Genomic DNA, 21681 nt, shown 5'->3' on the forward strand with positions numbered 1-21681 from the left:
CTTCCGCAGCATCGTTTTCAGAGATGTCCCTGCCTCCCTCATCAAGACAATCACGAGCCACATTCTACACGTAGTGCAATATAAGAAAAGCAATGTGAGTATTAGAATGGCCCGCCTGTAATGCAGACCTGTCTCCCATTAAAAATGTGTGGCACATGACCAAGCACAAAATGGGACAACAGAGACCCAGACGGTTCAGCAACTGAAGTTGTACATCAAGCAAGAATGGGAAAGAATTCAAACCTGCAAAATTTCAACTTCAACAATACAACATATTTTAAATTGTGTTAAAAGGAAAGGTGATGTAAGACAGTACTGAACATGCCTCTCTTCCAAGCTTTTATTGAAATGTGTTGCGGGCATCAAATTCAGAATGAGTCAAATTAAATATGTTGTAAATGTAGTCTAAGCAACTTAATATAGATTGAATGGATTTCAAAACCTCTGTATTGTTTTTTTTGTTTGGTTGTTTTTTTGTTTTTTTTTACATTTTACACAACTTCCCAACTTTGGGTGATGTAGTTTGTATGCAATATCAGTATTTTGAAAATTCTCATGACCTTTTCCCCCAGCTGTCTGACACACATTGTTCCACTGAATCAACATTTGGAGTAAACTACAGTATTATATAATATGTCAGTAAATTCCTGATTTGTTTTTGGGTGGGAGTGTGCCACTATGGTGTCATGTGTAGGACAAGTACCAGCAATGGCAAGAGCATCCTCATGTTCCTGATGGCAGGTGAAAAGCACATTGGGACTCAGGTCTTTCGATGGGAACTGTTCCCAAGGCGGCGTGAGGTCTTTCTGCTTGTCTAAGCTCTCCACCTCCACATCCAATATCACATGGAACAGCTGGGGATACTTGTCTGGAGAGTCACACGCGTCCAGCTCTGGTCTGACAGGAAAAGTGAGGCATGCCATAAAAAGTATTTGTTAACCAAGCTAAACTAAAGATTTTTGAATTTTAAGTATTGAAATGTCATTCTCAACTCCTGTTTCAGCCTTCATGGTATTTTCAAAGACTTGTAAACCACTTTTATGAATACACACACAACGTAAAGAATGTTGATAATAATGAAATAACACGTACATTTCTTGTAAAAATCTCAGTAACAGCAGCACTAATAGACCACGAGCAGTGAGGTGTCCTGGCAGGTCCACCAATTTTACACGTTGCTAGATCATGTGATCTTGGGTCACCAGATATATGATGATGACAATTAAAATGGATCTTTAACTTTTGTGGTTAATGCCAGGGAAAAGTGAACTCATTCATTTCCAGCCCTATTAAAAAATGGCTATTTGATGTCTATAGTCATCAATTGGAAGTGAATGAGTTGCATGAATTTTTGACTCATACAGCTGTCAATATTTATTCACTGCCTGCCTAGTAAAGATGGATCTTTTACAATCAAATTAAGTAAATTACTTCATTAAGTTATCATTTCAACCGACTTGGTATGTTTGAAAAAAAAAAAAAAAAAAAGACTTACTTGTTAAATTTTAACATAGTGGTTCCAGGAGCAATGAAGCCAGTGTGAAACTGAAACTGAAAAATTTGTGTGTTGGACACCTGAAGAGGGAAGAAAATGTTACTTTCAACAACTGAGTTTTAAATACCATCTTGCATTTGGGTTAAAACATTTGTAGTTGAATTGATATTGGATTGATCTAATGCTTAACATTTCCGAAAGCACAATAATCCAAATGATTAAAAATGACATCCCAATATCAAATTTTCAAATTGACACTTGGAAAGATGTATTTCGGGGGAGATAGGCATTAGCAGAAAAAAGGAAGTCAATGTATGTGTATGTACCTTGGCTTGCAGGCGTCCCCCGATGGTGGACCTCATGTGATAGACAGAAACTACGACATCTCCTTGCACGCTGACACCCAGAGAGAAAACCACTTTCCCCTCTTGAACCCGGTGCTCTCTAGACATACAGATAAAATTAGCACATGGAGCTTTCCAAGCCTCAAAGACAATGTTTCATATGCATAAACATAAATATTAACTATTTAGCTTGGTCCTCAACAACACAGATATTGTAAGTCACAATTTTTCAAAGCTTTCAGGTCGAATAAACTTTTTGTCAGATTGAAACATTCCTTTGCAGAAGTTTATGTACTTATAATATTGAAAATTTGAGGTGTTATGTGGCTGTACCTCATCCTCTCATACTCTTGTGCTGTAGTGAAGATTTTGGTCTCTCCAATGAGAACATCACAGAAAGGCCGACAGCCACTGCGTTGCTTATTGAAGCAAGGAACCGGACTCATGGTGAGGGCCTTGATGATGAGAGGCTTGCTGTGGGGTAGACTGGGCTTCTCTGACACCATGCTGCATACATAACCAATGTACCTGCCAGGGGACAAGGTCCTCTGAATGACTGTAGACTAGTCAAAAAACATATCCCAAAATGCATTTCTTCAAATCTTCAAAACTTCTTATTTAATTAAAAAAAAAAAAAAAAAGGCACACAGACGAGTCCTGAGCAGTTAATTCAAGATGGCCGTCATACATGTTTTCTATGTCTGGTTCAATAGAGTGCCATTGATCGGTACCCCTACGATTTTACAAAATGTTACAGATATAGTTAATTTATACCAATTAAATAGGTTGGTGCATTTAACATGCACTCATTCAATTGATAAATCCAAATTTAAAGCTTGGAAAGTTATTCTCGTAATAATAAGAATACAAGAAGTGTACACCAAACTGGTAGTACTTCACAATCATATCAAAACAGTGGTGGTGACCCTCGCCAAGCCTCATCTCACACTAGATCAATTAAAATTCAATCTGTGACACACGTCATGCTACATCAAGAATGCAAACCTGCGATGTGAAGGCCAGAGGCCCGAGCCTGGTCTCTTGGCGCTGAGGAGTTGCATGGCAGGAACTGGATTGTTGAAGAGGTGGCAGAAGCAAAACATGGCACAAACCAAGACACCTGAAGGTGCACGGCCATCCTAAAAAAGCATAAAGCAAGGACTCGTCATGACACAAGTTACAACTCTGGAAGCACGAAGCAGCATGTCTGAAAAAAAAACAAACAAACATGAAATTGTGTAACTAACAGGTCAATAAAAGAAATTGCCTGCCACATGTTTGTGTACGTTAGAAAAAAAAACAAAACACTATTTTGAATTGAAACGTTGCTTGCCAAAGCAGAATGATGCTGTAACTCCCTATACTATGGTGTAGCTGTAGCCTGTTGGCTGCCTCTACTAACGTCACTTAGGGTCCCCCTCGTGGATGGACTCAGTAACTGCAACGAACATTCTCCAGTAGGTTCGAAAATCATCGGATTGAATAGATCAGTGGTTTTTAAACGGGTACCCCTAGGGTACTTGAAGGAACTTCAGGGCGTACTTGAGATTTTAAATAAAACAAACAAACAAACAAACAAACAAGCAAAAATCTTTCAAAATAATAATTGAATTAATTCATTGTTTGAGGAAAATATAAGTTCATAAAACAAATTTTAGGTTATTCAATTTCATGATTTAAAAAAAACCCTGATTCTCCCCCATACTGGTTGAATCTAATATGTCATGGCCACCTCCCGTTACCTGTCAAATTAATGATTTATTTTTATGAACACATTTCTACTATGATTCCAAAAGAAGACACTTAAAGTTGAACATTTTTCTGTGAACAAATATGTATTTATAAGTATTTCTTCTTGAGAACAGGTATGACAGACACTTTATGTTGATTATTTTTGGGGGAAAAATTGTTATTAATAATTAAGTTAATTATTTATTTTTGGGGAAGATTTCTTCTGTCACCCCAAAAAGGACGCTTTATGTTTAATAATTTTCTGTGGACGAATATTTATTTATAGATATTTATTTTTGAGACAAGGTCTGACATTATTGATTCTTTTTTTGTGGAAAAATATTTATTAATAATTAAGTTACTTCTTTTTTATAACAGATTTATTCTATGATCCAAAAAACCACACTTTAGGTAGATTGTTTTTTGAGGACTCAAACAGAAATAAAAGAATTTTGAAAGGGTCTAAAGTTGAAAAAATCAAACACTAATGCATGTTTTAAGTCCTTTTTTTAACTCAAAAATTCTTTGCACTGGTTAAGGGGTACTTGGCTGAAAAGGTATTTCACAGGGGGTACATCACTGAAAACAAAGATGAGAACCACTGTAATAGATTACAACCTAATTTTGAACATAACTATGGTTGACAACTTCCTAGAAATTACATATTTGTATTACATAACATATCAACAATGAAATCATGATTTTTAATAGACCCGGATGAAAACTTGTGCATCCTGACCTTTAGGTGTTACTTTTCCAAACACATTATCTCTAACCCTCATACATATATTAAGGAAACAAACTGTTGTTTTTAGGGATTACAGAGTTACCTGCACATCAAGTAAAATGTGGGATTAAAAACCAAGCCACTATGTGAAATGAATGGGTTACTGGTAATAGGAATATGTCACTAAAGTACTTGAAGTTACCTACTGATACAATGTGGCATTAACTTACCGAGCAGGTGATGACACACACATTCTTGGGATTTTGTTTTAGCCAGTTGTGCATGTTCTTGCAAACAGCGAAGAGATTGTGGAGGCTGGGAGCCTGGCGAGCAGGCCAATTACACTCAGAAACCTAGAGGAATTGGGGAAAGGAGCAGGGTATAGATAGCAGAACAGACAGTGAAAAGTTGAGATGAGAAGAGGAGAACAATTGGGCAATGTCAAACATGAGTTTTTGTTGTTGTTTTTTTTAGATGTAATCGAGTCGTGATGACACAAAACACATGGCAAGAGGAAAGAGGAAAACTTGAAGAGCATAGCAGCAGCAGTAGAGCAATACCAAACACAAGCTGCCATGATGAGTCATCTGAAAAGGCCCACTAACTTCCACAGGCAGCTATCTAGGCCATGTTAACGCCACAACTGCCTTGCAGCTTTAGTAGACGCTGGAGGCTGGCTGTTTTATGTACAATACTTCTTTCATTTGAATCCTCTGGTTCAAAATATGGACAGTTAAAACAGAGGTTTGAATTACTCAGTATTGTGCAAGCAACTGCTTAGATGCATCTTCATATATTGTATTAGACTGTAAATTAACAGTACATTTATTTAGATTTGCATTGACACAACCAAACAAGAATGATTTTAACAAATCACACAAGCAAATCTGTATTACAGGGCAACATTTTTTTTCTTTTGGAAGTTTCTACATTTTGATAAGATAGAAAGATTGGCTTGTGCTGACTCATTGTTAATTATTGTCTACACGTGCATTATTAGATACCAACAAAATTTGTCTATGCTAAACGGTTGGCAATTTCAATTCGCATTATCTCTCTAGCAATTATATTTTAAGACACTATATTTTACTTCCCACTTAATTTCATATGTAGATTACACATTTAAAAGTGTATTTAAGTTACTTACAGATAATGCTTCAACAATATTCCTTGATTAAACCTAAGAGTGGAGCTGCCTGTTAGCTACAGTAAGGTCAACAGCTTCCTGTTAGTTTCCTTCTGTTTTATTTCTATTTTTGGCTTTTGATTCAATATGAGGCTCACCACTTTTGTATTTTGTTTTGTGTTTCCTTTATATTATCTGTATTGATTATTAATTATTGATTTGTTTATTGGTTACATTTGTGTCAACTTAACAGTTTCATTTTCACCGCATGACCAATTTCATCAGATGTACATCAGTTTGTAAGAAGCAATGGCTGTTTTAAAGTGCTATATAAATAAAGTTGGGTTGAGTTATAGCCACTGACTTCAACTCACATTGAAAATAATAATGAATTAACAACTTTTTGGAGGTGCGGTGGGCGTTACAGTTATTCCATCAAATAATCTATAGCACTTGCGTCAAACTCAAGGCCATGATTGTATGTGGCCCATGAAATGCTGATTAGATTTCAGGTTTCTGGCTAAAACAACAAACTTGCAAGTTGTCTTGAACTCTTAAAAGTTTTGGGAGTAAAAAGAAAAAAAAAATGTTCCTAATCTTTCCACTGAACAGTTTTTCTGACCTCTGATTTCAAAACTAGCTAAGTGTGTGATAAACTCAGAAATGTATTTGACTTTACAGTAATTCTGGCCCTCTGACAAAACTATGATTTCAATGTGGCCCACGATAAAAAATAGTATGACACCCTTGCTCTATGGGCTAGTAAGTTTCAATAAGACTATGGGGACAGCCCTAATCTTTAGTCAACTTACTCAAATTACCTAACTTGGTCAACTTTTTTTCACCGAGCCCAAAACATTAATAATGTGTTAATAAAGTCTTTGTAAAGATATGACCCATTTATCAAAAGTATTTAATTAATGAAGGTCTGATTGAAGAGAAATAAGATATTTAGGTGTCAAAACAAAATGGTTGATACATGTAGTATAGGTGTAATTGAAGTACCCTGTTGGAGAATTTGGCTCCGCGGTAGTTTCTCTGTGAGAGGTTGAAGACAGTATAGTGGTCAGCGTGGCGACTGTCAAGAAAGGATCGGATGTCCTCCACGTGGTTCTGGTAGCCAATCTGCACAGACTCTGCTGGGTAGGTCATCACTATAAAATGACATAGGGTCCATATTTGATTCAACTTTCCGTAATTATTTCTCAAGCGTTTCAAAACAATGGCAGATGTAACACAGAGGGGTATACATAATAAAGAGCTGACATAAAACACAATAAATGAATGACAATACCAAGAATCAATTAATTGTACATAAATTGAGAGTTGTTAACGTAAACCTATTTTCAGTTGTGGCCTTTATTTTCGCTAGTATTGCAGAATGAGACTTTGAAACACAGAAGAATTAACAATTAAAAAAATTATGAATGCCTCCTGCCTGTGGTCAAATTTCAAATGATCACTTTTATAACATTTCCTAAAAAATATAATTACGGTGTCAGATTAATAGCGGTGTATTTGTGATCAATTAATTGCGGCCCTAATTGAACCATTGATCTAATTTTTAATCTCATTTTTCTGCATGCATATTAGATCTGTTTTTATGCATCGGGCTTCTTGTGCTTGGGTTGTTCGGGATTGGAAACAAAGGTCAATCACACCCTGAAGCGAACACTGATTGGCTGTCATTGTGCTTGACATAACCTGATAGACCTGATAGACTCGTCTTGTTGGTCGGAGAGCAGATGGTAGAAATGAAAATGAAGGAGTATGTGAGACTTGTCAGCCCGATAAATCGTACATTTTACTTAAAAAAAAAAAAAAAAAAAGCCCCAAAGCAGCCTGGAGAAAGTCAGAGTGATTTGTAGTTTTTGTAAGAAGGAGTTTGCTTACCATTGAAGTAGCTCACATTTAGCCTACCACATACAGAAAATGCAAAGCACCCAGCTGTAGCCACTGCTAACAAAAGATGCTAATTTAGCGAGCCATAGCAAAATACTTTGCTAAAGTAAACTTGAGAACACCCCACATTTGAGAGAGTCAGAATGGGAGAGGACGATGCTTTGTTTTAACTGTAATTTTAAAGTAGTTAGCAATTGAAAAAATAACTTGACATAATAACTTGTTAGCATAATTATAATGTTCCGTCACTGGTGAGATATTTTTGAGCAGGCATAAAAGTGGCACCAAATTTATGACATCTGGTCTGTAGCACAATATTAAATGTTGCAAACACTCCTTACAAATTTAGGATTCATACTCAATGTGAGTTAAGTACATTTATTCCTCTTGAGTTGGGCAGAGTTAGATTCATTTGGGGCTTAAAGGTATCTGCTTCAAATGATTCAAGTGATATTCAGGCATACTCATGGATGCATAGTTACCTATGATTCGTGACGTGATGTAGGCTATGTCAAGCTCCCCTTTAGTGTACCTGCAACATAGAACATCCCCTATTAAGGACGATTTTGAAGATTTTCAAAGAGAAAGGCAAAGTTCAAATCTCTTTCGGGGAGGGGGGCATTTCTTAAGTCAACAGTTGTGAATGTATGTGATCAGCTTAAGGTTCAGCCTCTCTGTGATAATGAAGAAACTAAGCAGTCTAAATCGGATTGGTGAAAGGATCTTTCCATTTCCTTATTCTCTAAGCTTTCTGTTGGTTACTTTAGCAGTGCACCCCCCCTCACTGTTCATACCTCCCATTCGCATATTGTACTTTTACATGCACTGAATAAGTGTGCATCACACATAAGCACAATGAAATGCACCCTTCTGCATAACAGCAGTGCACTGGCCATTTAGCACAATGAGCCGATGAATAATTTAGTCATCGAGAGGATAGCGCCAGACAGCAAACAGACAGGCAGGGCTATAAAGGAGAAACAATAGGAATAGAAAGTGCAGGTCAAGGCAGCCATCTTCATGGTAAGACCTTTTGAGTCAACACTGGAGGAAATGTATGTGCATTATTTGAAAAACAGAGACCCCCTTTGTGGACCACGTTGCGCCAGACTGCTGCTTCTAGACCACACTGCTCTTGTTTACATTTCTAACCAGTGGCAACTTTATTTAAGCCTTGTGCAGTATTTTGATCATTTTGGGGTTATCTTCTTCCACATCATTCTCACAGGATTTTAGAAAAGGAAGGCACACTCCTGGATGTGTGATAACTTAATTGTCATCCCATGTTGAACTTTGACATACTACAGTACAGTACCGTCACCATCTGGGTGAAATTTCAGCTCCCTAGTGTCTCTTTCCGATGATGTAAAATACCTTTACTGTGAAAGGGAAACGCATAGGCCTGCTAAAACATGCAATGATTGAGAAGCAATTAATTTATTAATTTACCACATTGGTTGAAGTAAGTGTTAATGCTTGTAGGGCTGAGAAATCTGTTGAGATCATAACATCTGTTGACGTCTTGCGGCATTGATTCAAGTGACTGAATTTTATATTTGTTACTGAAAATAGTAATTTAATGTTTATATGTATGTGTGTGTGTGTGTGTGTGTGTGTGTGTGTTTCTGAGTTTCTAAACGGTTGGCATGAAGCAGTGTGTGCTAAGGGTATTTCCACTCATACCTAAAATGAGGACAGGGATTTGGGAGTAACAAGCTGAATGTTTTTGGGTCTGGTTTTTTATATTACCCCCTTCCCCCAACCACCACCAAACTCAACAGATTTTAGTCTCTGGCGTAAATTTGCTTTGTAAAACAGCACATTTGTTTGTTAAGATGTGATCAGTTGGTAAACTGTGTGGATTCATTTATGTACATCTATCCTACCCGATATCGAGGACTCAAGTGCGAGCTAGTGGCTGATTTATGTTAGACACAGCGATAATGGAGTCCGAGTCACCAGTAAACACAGGCAACAATATTTGTTTCAATTTCACTGTCAGTGGAAATTGTAGATTGAACATGATTTGCCATAGAAAGGTGTTACGCCATGACGCTGCTGAGAACAATTTCAATATTAAAGCATACTCAGCAAGGCATTTGTGGCCACATATTATTTGTTATAATAAGTTTTACTTTGAAGTTGGTCTTTTCACAATGTTACTGCCATACACAGCATGAACAACTGTTGCTGCGATTCATTTGACATTTTTTTCTGCCACGCACACCAAGAAGTATACGAGGCAAGAAAATTAATTTGGGGACTCATTTCAGCGCTACATATTTTTTTGTACTAAATGCTTTTCTTTTAATGGTCTGACTCCGGAATACTAGAGAGTGACATATCGTCCAAAAGATATAATATATATTTACATATTTATTATGAATACGTACGTGGCAACCTGATGCATGACCTTGGTAGATGTGTCTTTTAGCGTGTCCTTGAGATTGTCTTTGAAGTTACTGAAAAACTTTCCAGCTCCACCCTTCACCATATCCAGCAGCCCTCCACCATAGCTGGCATCCATATCTGGAAAAAGAAGATATTTACCCAATATATCAAAGTAAAAACATTCAAAAATATGCGAAAATGCATTCTAACAGTGATAGAATTTGTACATTTCTGTACACCACCAAATTAGATTTCAAATCCAATCAAAGTGTACACTCACAGCTTGATTTAGGATTCATATTGTATATGTATTATTCAGTCTTTTGATGGTGACGGTATTTGAAAAATGACATGTGCATTTTAAATACACATAAAATTTGTTATACTAAATTCTTTGCAGTAAATGACTGAATGACTCTGGAGGTGTCCAATATGGGAAGGTCAAACATATCAGCTCTGACAACAGAACAGAGTTTAGAAAGATAGCAGATATTTCAACAATTGGGCAAAAGAGAGAGCAAACCAAACACTAACCAGGAAATTGTTTGGCATAAATGCAAGATTTTGCTTATAAACGGGACAATAGTAAGAGCAGGGTGGCACTAAACACTGAGAAGGGCTGGCCATGACCATCGCTTGTCACTTTTTGGCCACCCTCAGATCTAGGTGAAAACTGTATATAGATTTTTCTGACATTTTTTACATGCATACAGTATGCATATTAAAATGAATACAATAAAATACATTTCATGATTTTATTTCATGAATCCATGACAGGACACAGGATAAAAAAGAATAACGCATAGTCACTGCTCTCTGAGGTATTGTATCAACCTGGCCAGCACTCCAAAAAAAATATATGGCCATGGCCCTGGGTGTGAGGAGGGAATTTTTCTTGGTTACGAGGTAAATATAACCCTGCCGTTTGACACTCTATTCAGAGAGTAGAAAAGTTCAAAAGAACAAGTTGATGAAGTTTTTTTTTTTCTTTTTTTTGTTAACACAGAAGCAGAGCAGGAAAAAAAACAGGCATTCAGCTGTGATAATGGCCAGGAACAGAACAGTGGCCAATGGTTATGCACCAAACAATGGTGTGAGCCCAAAGATCACACAGGGTCATGTCTCCAAAACGACACCGAAGGTGAGCGGGCAGACGTCAAGGAATAGAACAAAAATAAATGGCACCCTGAAGTGAGTGAGCAAACAAGTGAAACAGAACAGATCATTTAGCGGCAAGGTCAAGACATTTTTTCCTTGAAAATATGCTCTATATGGCCAACATAGTCTAAAAACACTATTCTGATCAATATTGCATTCACATCTCAGATTGTCAGTCACATGACGAAACTCAGAAAATAGGTGAGCCATGATTGGTCACAACTATGATATAATTTTCACTTGATAACAAGTGGCAAAATGGCCGCCTCCAGAGATGGAAACATGTATTTTGCTGCTTAATTCATATTCGACAAATGTACTATTAATAAGAATGCAGTGTTTACACTAGTAGGGGTCCGTAGAACATTTTATCATGAAGATATTTTGTAGGTTAACTTCTCTAGATAATATTTCACCAATAGAAGAAAAAGAGTCTACTGTAAAACATGCCTTACCGTACTTTTAGGGAACAACTGATAAGGAACTTTGCTTCACTAAACATCATGAAAAACTCAAGATTACAAGCGTACAGCTATGTTGACTGGGCAGCGGACACTAGTGACTAATGACAGACGAGGAACAACAGGGTACTGTTTTTGTATAAAAAATAACGGCCCTATTGTTGCATGGAAGACAAAGAAGCTGTGTTGGCCACATGGGAGGCAGATTATGGATCTAGACCTGCCAGCACCAGTAAAACAGTGGTTGTCATATTAGTTATTATTAGGATATATTGACCAATAAGAATATTTGCAACAGTACAAGAAATTGCGTTCATGAACAAGCAAGGCACTAACAAGCTGGCAAAAAAAAGAGAAAAACAAAGGCAAAAGTCAAAGGTGCAAACATGTGAATGATCAATGTATTAGGGCCACTGTTATTGGTGGAAAAATAAGTTCGGAGTACTGGCCATCAGAACACAATGGCAGACATTTTAACAAAAGTGACAATTAAAAAAAGTTGAATACATTTGCCAAGTTCATGTTTGGAAGATAATGTGTATGTTCATATGCACACCATTTAAATTGGATGTTAAATGGTGGGGGGGGGGTTGAGATCAAATTAAAGATACATGCTAGCAAATACAGTTTTATGCCAAAAACTTAATGAGAAAGTTCATTTATTTAAAAAAGAGATTTCAAGAAGTGGAACTTGAATTTTATATTAGTTAAATGCACACAAAGAAATCTTTCAAAACTTGATTTGAGGATTATTTCGGGCTATTTTGAGGATTATAGCAGAAAGAAAGAAAAAAACTCCAGTATTTCACAATTTCGTTCAATTTTGTTATATAATTGTGTTATAACTGTGAAATGAAAAACAGCCAAAGACATGGTACACCCAACAATAACTGGCTGTCGCAACGTCACACTGGACTTTAAGCAGCTAGTCTTTTGTACTTCTCCGGTTTTCCTCCAGACCTTGATAGATTTTAGGACTGGCAGTTAGGACTGGCACTTTTTCTCCTGAGCTGAGCATGTGATATTGTTTTTGGTTCAAGAGTGGCTTGACAGCAGGAGCTCTACAGCTGAGTCCCATGTCATGCAGACATCTACAGTATAGTATGTGGTGGTTACTTCATGCACGGACACCAGCCTCTGTCCACTCGTTATGGAGCTCCTCCAGATTTCTCTATTGCTGTCGCTTGGTTCTGCTCATCCCTGTCACTTGTGCACCGTTTTCAGCCACATGTTCTGTTTCCTCTTCTCACTCTGTAATGCTTTGACACAGCACTTTGTGAGAATCCACCTTGATGCAATTTCTTTTTGAGACCTTTTATCTCATTAAAGGGTGTCAATAACGGTTTCCTGTATAATTGTCAAGTCAGCAGTCTTCTCCATCATTCTTAAGCAAAGCAAGCAAAACTTCTGCAGATGTTTTGCGTTAACTGGCTGACATGATTGGGATGCAAGGAGCCAACAATGTTGAACTTACAGGATTTGTGTGCAGTATTTTTGCCATAGTTGTCCAAATTAAAACAAATAAATGTTTCAAATATTTCATTTTATGCACGGTGAATTGAATATTGTATTTCACTCAATAATAAATTACTTTTGAGCTGCAGTGCGGTGGCACATGTAATTTTTTTGTAGCGCCTCGCATTTGGAGATGAAATTATTTTTATTATGAAATTATACACATAGAGCTTTTCTATAAATACAGACACATATGATTACCTTGCAAAACATTATTCCTTGGAAATCAACATAACATGAAAAAAAAACAACTCCAATAATCACTGCAGTGGTCACTTTCACAGTTGACCAAGCCAATGGAATATTGCAGTAATGATACGACTTTATGATAACCCTGCACACTCCTGTAATATCATTTGGGTGGGCTCCCTAGGTGTCACGCCCTCCGGTTTTAAAACCATTGCCAACAGTGTGTTGTTACTGTATTGCCTATTTGCTACATAACAGTGTCCTTTAAATCCTTTGTTACTTTGTAACAAAATTTCTTACTTGCACACTGTCAGATGAGGCAAGTTGTGTGTAATTATTTATGTGTGTTATTTTAGCATTATACAGGTATTTTTTCTTCATTGATTCTGGAACCAGTTGGATGCCATACTACTGCTGCAAAGTACCACTTTCCCAACAGGAGGACCCCTCAGTGCTTTAAATGGGCCACTGCTCAATTAGCCTCTGGCGTACCAAGATTTAAAAATGAGCCGTCCCTTGTTACATTTCTCTCTTGCACTTTGTGATATTCATGTGACTGCTTTGGTAAAACAGGTACACCAAATTAAAAAAGGTGATAATTTGAAGAAAAAAAAAATACTAGTTAATTACCCAGTTGGTGTACAGTGGGATACGGCACAAGTCCCCGGTGTTGACAGCTAGCCGTTACCGGGAGTGTTGACCTCTCGCGATGCACACAAAGCATGAAGCGCATTCAAATGCAATTTGGACACTTCGGTGGAATTTATTTATTTGTTTATTTATTGTCACGATCTATTGTAGATGTATATATTAATTCATAATCTTAATAACATGCTGTTACCCAATGACTGATTTATCTGACAACAGTCGGAGTACTTGCACTTATTTTTGCATTACAGTACAATGGGAATCTACTTTGAAGTAAATGAGATGTCTTGGTGAAAAGGCTTGCATATTTGAATATGCGGCGCATAAATCCTCAGGCAAAATATAGTAAAAATATATTAAATGGGTGATGAACGGGGTTTAGAGTTTGTAATTCTTGTGAGACAATTTTAAACCTGACAAGAGGTGATCACAGCACCAGAGCTACTACACTGCAAATCAATATGAGCAGACGCCTGAAAATCATGAGCGTACAGGAAGGGGACTCCATGGTGATATTAGACTCTCGGTGCTGCCAGAACATCCCATCTGCCACTTGCAAACTATACGTGGGTTAAGGATGGCTGAAGACATTACGCGAGTCGCTTCCTGTTCCAAACGTCATAAAGAGGCTGACCGGACAGCGGACACGGTATGCGGACTCATACCTGAGCTGTCCATGGTGCTGCAGTCTTCCGCTTTCCAGGGGCCGGCCTTTGGTCCGTGGAGAGCCGCAACCGGGCCTCCGAGTGTACTGCCGCCTCCTCCTCTGCCGGTACCGAAGCTATCTCGGCCACTATCGACCAACTGCAAAGATTCATAGCCATCGTAAGTGCTCTTTTTCTTATAGGCGCCCAGCAAGCTCATCACAAAATGACGTAAAAAAAGAGATCTGCTTGTTTCCCTCAAAAAAGGTTAATAATAAAGCGGGATTTTGAAGGAGCCCCAAAGCCGGGGTGGCCGCGCCGTGTCCTCCACAGCCGCCGATGCTAACTGCTGCTACCGCGAGATGCACCACATGTCCGGGGAGGAGAGTAGACGAACAGTCTCGCTGCTGTCTGGGGGAAGTACGCTCTCGCTCGCTCTCTGTCGCCCTCTCTCTCACTCCCTCAGCTCTGTGCCGCAGTATAGTGGACTGTGCTTCCCAGGCAGTGGCGTAGCGCCAGGGGCACGGAAAGTTACTGTATGTACCCCCTTCCCTGTCCTTAACTCTAACTCCGGCAAATGCAAGTTATTAAAGGAACAGTAAAAGCTTTTAATACCGGCATGCTATAGTACTGTATATTAAAGGATCGGTAACATGGAAAGTCAACTTTTTTGGAGCTTTTAACCATGTTCCAAAGTGGATTTCTCACCCGAAAAACTCCCAGAGAATTATTTTCCTCCATTGATGCGTTTCTAAGCATTCCTTGCTTATTCTGCTCACTCGCGCCGCCCCCGCCCGTGCAGATGAAAATGACTAGAAGTGCGCTTATGACGACAGGAGGAATTCGTACCTCCCCAACACCTCCACCTACCGCCTGTGCAAGAGAAACTACACGCTGACCTTATCCACGTCTTTTAGTTTTGTTTTGGTCCCGGAGCTGAGGAGGAGAGATTTTGCCTGTCGGCCTGTCATGTTTGGGTTGGGGTTTGTTGTTTTTCTGGTTTTGTGGTGCCTCGTTTATGTTGTTACATTATGTTTCTTTCCCCCTCGGGTTTATCCTCCTCTTAGAGTTCTTGTTTGAGTGATTGTGTACACCTGTCAATGTTTACCCGCCCCCCCATGTGTCAATCAATCAGGTTCCCCCTGCCTTTCGTGCCTGTGCAGCTGTTTCACGTTCTCCTGCTTTAGTGTAGTGTATTTTAGTCCCAATTTTGTTCCTGTTAGTTGTTGGATTATTGCCAAACTTTCTATATGTCTTCTGATGTCACCATCTTGTTCAGTCCGAATATCCCCTCCGAATATCTCCCTACTGTTCTCCGTGAGTTTGGTTACTGTTTCAAGTTTTGTTTGTTACTTTGGATGCTGTGCTCATGTTTTGAGCACGCCACATGCCCCGCGATCTCGACACAGCCAAGTATGCAGCAATGTTTCATTTATAGCTACAACATTTTACTGTAGAAAATACTGACGTGGCCAAAATGTGTGTTTGGGAGCAAACAGCCGGACAATCAACGTCAGTAGTAAATACTTCACACCACGGGCAGAACTATTATGAATACTGGGTTCCCACAGGGACTGATTTGATAGGAGGAACACATGTTAGTCAGAGTGATGAATTGACACCCCTTTAGCATTGTTATGTCAGTAAAACGCCTGATTTTGGCTCCATTATTCACACTGTTTGAATAGTCTCCCATCATCCTCATTAGGATGATCAGTCATGATGATGGATGGATGCATTACATTTCCATTACAATATCAAAGACGCATTATGGATTAGTTAGCATTTCCATTAACTGGTGTTTACGTGAATGCAGCACGCGCACTACGGAGTCACAGAGAGACCGCAGGTACTTTGGAAACATGCGCCAAGCGAGAGAGTGAGTGAATACAATCGCAAGTCGCCATTGGTTTCAGTGCATAATATCACGGAACCTACAAAACTTGGGCCAATATGTCAACATTGGTTAGTTCCCCCAGGATTCAGCTCACATATATAAAATGAAAACACAACTCTTTACCAGTCAAATAGACTCCATGACAGCAATCCAGGCAGAGAATTAACAACAGGCAACAACACAATGCATTCATAGAAGGAAGCCACAGGCTAAGCAAATTATTTTTGTATTGTGAGGTGTTTGCTGGCCTTTTCTTTTGTGTTTGGTGGGTGAACTCAAATGTGTAGAATAACTTGTAATCCTAACTCCCTAACTGATCATAGTGCATCATCATGAACTTGTGCTGCTTGGAGCAGATACCTCCAGGTTGTAAACATGGATATTGGACATTGATAAAAATGTAAATCTGAATGTAATAGGAGAAAACTAGCAGAAACAGAGGTGGGAGCATGCAAACCATCATATAGGCAGTCTGAAGGGAATTTTCAAACCCTCGACTTTGGAACTGTGTTGCAGATGTAACTAGTAGTTGGTCGCTATGCTGCTTATCATCACATATTATTAACAAAACAGTGATAAATTGGAGCCTACCTTCACCACTGAGTGACTGCAATGAGTCTTGCACTAGACTCCAACGATTCACACTATTCTGTTTACACTGTTAACAAGCACCTTAAGTATACTTCTGTACTGGACTTATGTGTATCTTGTGTACTTTATTTCTCATATTTTATATCTCGACTTGAGGATACTGCTGGTAATGTGAATTTCCCTACGGGGATGAATAAAGTATCTATCTATCTATCATCTATCTATCAATGAAAGTACTTAGGTGAAAAGGTAATATACAAAAGCACATGCGTTAATATATACAAAATTACATGGGGTGATGGGATTGCCTCTTCGCTAAGACGGTTCTACTCTTACTACTAGAACGGTTGTAGAAATACAATATTGTATAACATTTTTTGTGAAATTATCATTATTTGATGGAAGGTAATTTTCATTCAAAAAACATTTAGCTAAACAGATGGTTGAGAGTATTCTCCAGGCTCTTGCATATCATCTACTGCAGAAAAAGGAGCATTTACTGTGAGGTGGAACACCATCAGAATTCAGCCAGTCAGGTCTCAAGAAGAAAAAACTCACAACACTTCATGCAAAATGTCAAAGAAGCCCTCAATAGATTTTTTGTCCAATGCAATTTCATTTCAAATCTTGTCATGACCTTGAATCCATGCAGAGCAGAGCACTGAGCAATGGTGGAATGCTTCCTTCTTTTGCCTTGTCCCCTGGCAACACTTTCATGCTTGTGAAAAGAGGACATGAGCCTGGGAAACTTTTTCTTGAGCAGACGGAAGCAGAGAGCACAGCAGGAACGGAATGTCTAAAGGAGAAGGGAATGATACCCCACCATTGCTGGACCCACTACACTACCGCTCCATTGTGGCTGCAGTTTCCCCTCTCATTCCTAACCACGGCCGCCCGCAAGTCAATGTGTAGACTAGAAGGAAGAGCAGCTTATAAAAGCCAACCTATGATCCCTGTTACGTTACTTCCATGTCACACATTAGTCCAATACTTAAAATGCAAGTTTTACACAAATCGACCCAATGGTATATCAGACTGTTTAAAAGAACAAAATGTACAAATATGCTTTTATTGTGAGCTGGTAATACTGGGCAAATGACTTGGCTCACTTTTAATGTATTGCTGTCATAGATTTTTGCCCAGGCTGAACTGTAAATCCAAAACTATTGGCCCATATATTTGCATTTGTCAAAAACAGGCTACTTCCTTGATCATGATGGTTGAAAAATAGATCTGCGGTGAGATACCAATTTTGTGGTGTGGTTCCATTAATGCCACACAGATGGTTCTCAACAAAAACAATGACTAATGTCTGGAGAATGATCTCTCTACATTCCAGTATGTTAGCCTGTGGCTGCATTGATAACCTCCATGCAAAGTTTGGTTGATCATCATTACAGACATACAGTATATGTATGTGTGTACCATTATACAGTAGTGTATAATGTATATTGTATTATTTGTAATTTGTGTAATTGCCATGTTTGTTATTAGGGCCTGGTCAATTAATCAGCCGGCCAATTAAATCAGATGATCTTGGCCTTTCAAATGTCAGCCATTTTTTTTTTTTTAATTGGCCAAATGGCTGTTATTTGCAGATTACAGTATTTTCATTTTTACATTTACTGCAGTTGTATACAGGTAACACTGGTGTCATTGCAATACATAAATCCTCATCATAACCTAGTATCCTTAAATATATACTGTACAGTATAGTAGGATGAAATATATATGATAAAAACAAAGCAAATCTGACATTTTTTAAAAGCAGTGACCTGGTGAGCAATGCAAGAAAGTCATGCAAAAAATTGACTTGGATATCACTAATTTACACAGTACCTAAAGTCAAAGTTTGTTGGAAAAAAATCCATTGTGCAACATTAAACATGATTGTGCTTAATACGACATCCATTCAGCTACTAGTAGTAACACAAACACATGGCAAGAATGAATGTCCGTACAATGCCATTAATTGTGCTACACAAAGCAATCTGTGATGCAAAAAGGAACATTTTTTTTTTAAGGGATGTATTTACCCTTGGCCCGTTTGACACCTATTGAAATGCAGTTGAGGAAAACAAATGCCATTTTATCTGTTGTAATTATTTCTATTAATCGGCTGGTTAATTGCTAGTCTGTATTTTTTGTCTCCCAATAAATCGGTATTGGCATAAAAAATGTCATAATCAATCAGCTGTTTGTAATTATTTGTTAATGTAATGAAAATTATTTGTATACCAGCAGAAGGCTTGGAAGCCTCTATCATTATAAACCACATGTAAACACCATGTTTGTAACCATATGTTTCTATGGAATTGTTTGCACCTGAATTTGTATTTGTACACCACCACTTAAGATACACGTTTTTGTCTCTATCTCTATGCCAATATTGCATTAAATCAAGACCCCTTTACCAGCTCAGACTTATGGCTCAGTCTATGAACCATTTCCCGTTCCTGGTTTCATGTCCGATTAAGATACAAAAAAACTGCCTTTCAAAATTAAGAAAGTTGTTCTTCAAATGAAATGACTAATTTGTAAAATTGCTCTGAAAAGAAAAAAGTTACTGTATTTTTAGCCTTGAGTCTTGCTTTCCTCACTCCCTCCACTTAAGTTCTCCACATTTTCTTCTGCAACTTCCAACATGAAAACTCGACAGTGTAATAATACTCAGGCTACCTCTGCATCTATGTCTGAGTGGGAGGGAGGGGGAGGGGGGGGATTATAAAGTACACTTCCAAATTATATTTTTATAACTATGAATTGTTTACATCATTTTTTATAAATGTCCTAATATTAATTTTCATTAACTGTATAAATGTCCTCATTTTAATTTTCATTAACAAAACATTAATTGATTTTTTTTGTTATTTTCACATGTTATTCCCGTTATTTATTTATTATTTCCCCTGTTATTAACAATCACACTGTTATTGTTCTAATTGCATAAATTATACTCTGGTTTACAATAATATTAATGTGCACTGTGTAGGACAAAGTCGTTTCTGATATGCACTGATATACAGCAGCCAAAATCTACTGCTGTGTCGTGATGTTCGATGTAACGGTGGTTCTCTAAGAGAGCTATAGTATTTTTGTAGGTAAAACGAACTTGATGGAAAATGCTTGAGAACCACTCTTTCGGAATGATTGTAATTTAGCGTAGGGTGACCGTCTCAAGAGTAGCTCACTGGAGGAAGCCGCTTGGTAAGCAACATGAAACCCAAAGTGTTGCTAAGCTGCTCACGTGACGTAACAGCGGTGACGTTGATGTGCGCTACCACACTCGAACCTAGTGCTACCGCTATACATTTTTGGCTCAGGCAAACTTGACCTAAACGTGAAACTGATGTTCCGTTGAAGTGGATAATATCCGATGATGAACGAATATGAAGTGGAAGCAATGGCGACACTCATATAATGTAATGCATCATTTGTACGGTATACAACCCAACAGAGGCTTCAGCAAATGACTCCCCTCGCTATAAATGAGCGTGGTGCTCATTTTGTGGTTAAACAAGATAAGTCACAAAGAAAAGAAAAAAAAAAAAAAGATGATGATACATCAGCGGTATTCCCCACGGACTAACGTGAGTGTTACCTTATATGTTACGCAATAACAACATCCGGCTTTCTTGTCTGTCCGATTACAGAATGATTATTTCAGCTTCTTGTCTGACACAACATGCAAATAATAATGCACTCGATATGACTTGACTTTACCTTCCAGGATGGATTCTTGCATTCTCCCGGCAGCACAGTCCTTTCGGGTCGCAAAGATGCGCTTCAAAGCTTATTGCTGTCTCTCAACGACCTTTGTATTGTCATCAGCTGCAAGTCAAAGGTCAAAACGTTTATTGGCCTAGTAGCTAGACAAAATATGCGACTGCACCGGGAGGCAGCAGCAGGTTCCGGTAAGGCAATGTGATCTCATCCTGGCGTACACATACACACGCACACACAGCATCCAAGCTTGTTGAAAAGCTTGAAGTGTAGCCGGATGGATTCTCTGCTAGCACACGCACGCTACATAGATCCTGCAAAACTGCGCCGCTTAGTGCATCCCATGTGCACTGCCATGACTGGAAAAGCCTGGTAAAACCTGGACTGGATTTATGACGTTGTCATGTGCCTCTTGATCGTCACTTATTTATGACATCCAAGAAAGGAAAAAGTCAGTTGGTCAAAACAGCATCGAATATATCTGCATGAATAATTCACGAGGCAGCTAAAAGGGTAGTAAATGTAATCGTACATCTGATGTCATTTTAAATGGAAAGAAAAAAAAACTCATCCTTCAATCTCGTTATTGCGCTTTGTCCTCATGACAGCTCGTGAGCTGAAGCTCAGATGACTGGGCGAAAGGCGTAGTAAACCTGGTTGAGTCTGTAAATTCATGACTGAGTGCTTCGCCCAACCTCTTTATGTACACCTTATTTGCCGATCTGAGAAGATTAGAAGACATTGCTCTGTGTAAACTTGACAGCATTTCACATTTTAGTGGTGCACAATGCCCTGCAATATCTTAGGATATTTGAATATATTCTCTGAACAAGCAAACGTATCTTTGTGTACATTTGTGAGTGGTGATTATACTTAAATGGTGTATGAAAATAGAAGGATTACATGGTCGAGTAACAAACTTTAAATGAGCCATAACTTAAATTCAAAGCAATACCCATTGTTGATACAATGAAGGTGTCTGTTGGTTTTTAATAAAATTTTTTAAAAAAAGTATGGACATAGACAACCACGTTAAAAAAAAATTCAGTTTCAGCACGAGCAACATTATTTATTTGACCGTGACAAAATGGTCATCAAATTATGAAAATGTTCCATTTTATATTTTAAAGTATTTAATT

General features: G+C 38.2%; 1 protein-coding gene and 1 long non-coding RNA gene across 5 annotated transcripts in view; one reads left to right on the forward strand and one right to left on the reverse strand.

Moving 5' to 3' along the window:
• dnajc6 (DnaJ (Hsp40) homolog, subfamily C, member 6) overlaps positions 1–20854 on the reverse strand; it is a 35044-nt gene extending 14190 nt beyond the window's left edge. Inside the window, exons 1-11 of one of the 4 annotated variants that reach the window (XM_088425766.1) lie at positions 20543–20854; positions 14353–14491; positions 9719–9854; positions 7808–7857; positions 6429–6577; positions 4528–4650; positions 2845–2978; positions 2173–2367; positions 1822–1939; positions 1496–1575; positions 704–897 (exon numbers count right to left, since the gene is read on the reverse strand). In XM_088425766.1, the coding sequence (XP_088281892.1) occupies positions 704–897; positions 1496–1575; positions 1822–1939; positions 2173–2367; positions 2845–2978; positions 4528–4650; positions 6429–6577; positions 7808–7857; positions 9719–9854; positions 14353–14365 (1192 nt within the window). In that variant the 5' untranslated portion in view covers positions 14366–14491; positions 20543–20854. Of the gene's footprint in view, positions 1–703; positions 898–1495; positions 1576–1821; positions 1940–2172; positions 2368–2844; positions 2979–4527; positions 4651–6428; positions 6578–7807; positions 7858–9718; positions 9855–14352; positions 14715–20542 lie in introns of those variants that run through there. The other 3 variants (XM_088425764.1, XM_088425765.1, XM_088425767.1) reach the window with 3 other exon arrangements.
• LOC148417227 (uncharacterized) lies at positions 14329–17032 on the forward strand. The gene is made up of 2 exons (XR_015866991.1): positions 14329–14512; positions 14599–17032. It is a non-coding gene; the product is annotated as an uncharacterized LOC148417227 (long non-coding RNA).
• Positions 20855–21681: the final 827 nt, after the last annotated feature.

Source organism: Hippichthys cyanospilos, chromosome 10, assembly GCF_059441005.1.
Source record: "Hippichthys cyanospilos isolate Australia breed blue-spotted pipefish chromosome 10, RoL_Hcya_1.0, whole genome shotgun sequence".
Taxonomy (NCBI): domain Eukaryota; kingdom Metazoa; phylum Chordata; class Actinopteri; order Syngnathiformes; family Syngnathidae; genus Hippichthys; species Hippichthys cyanospilos.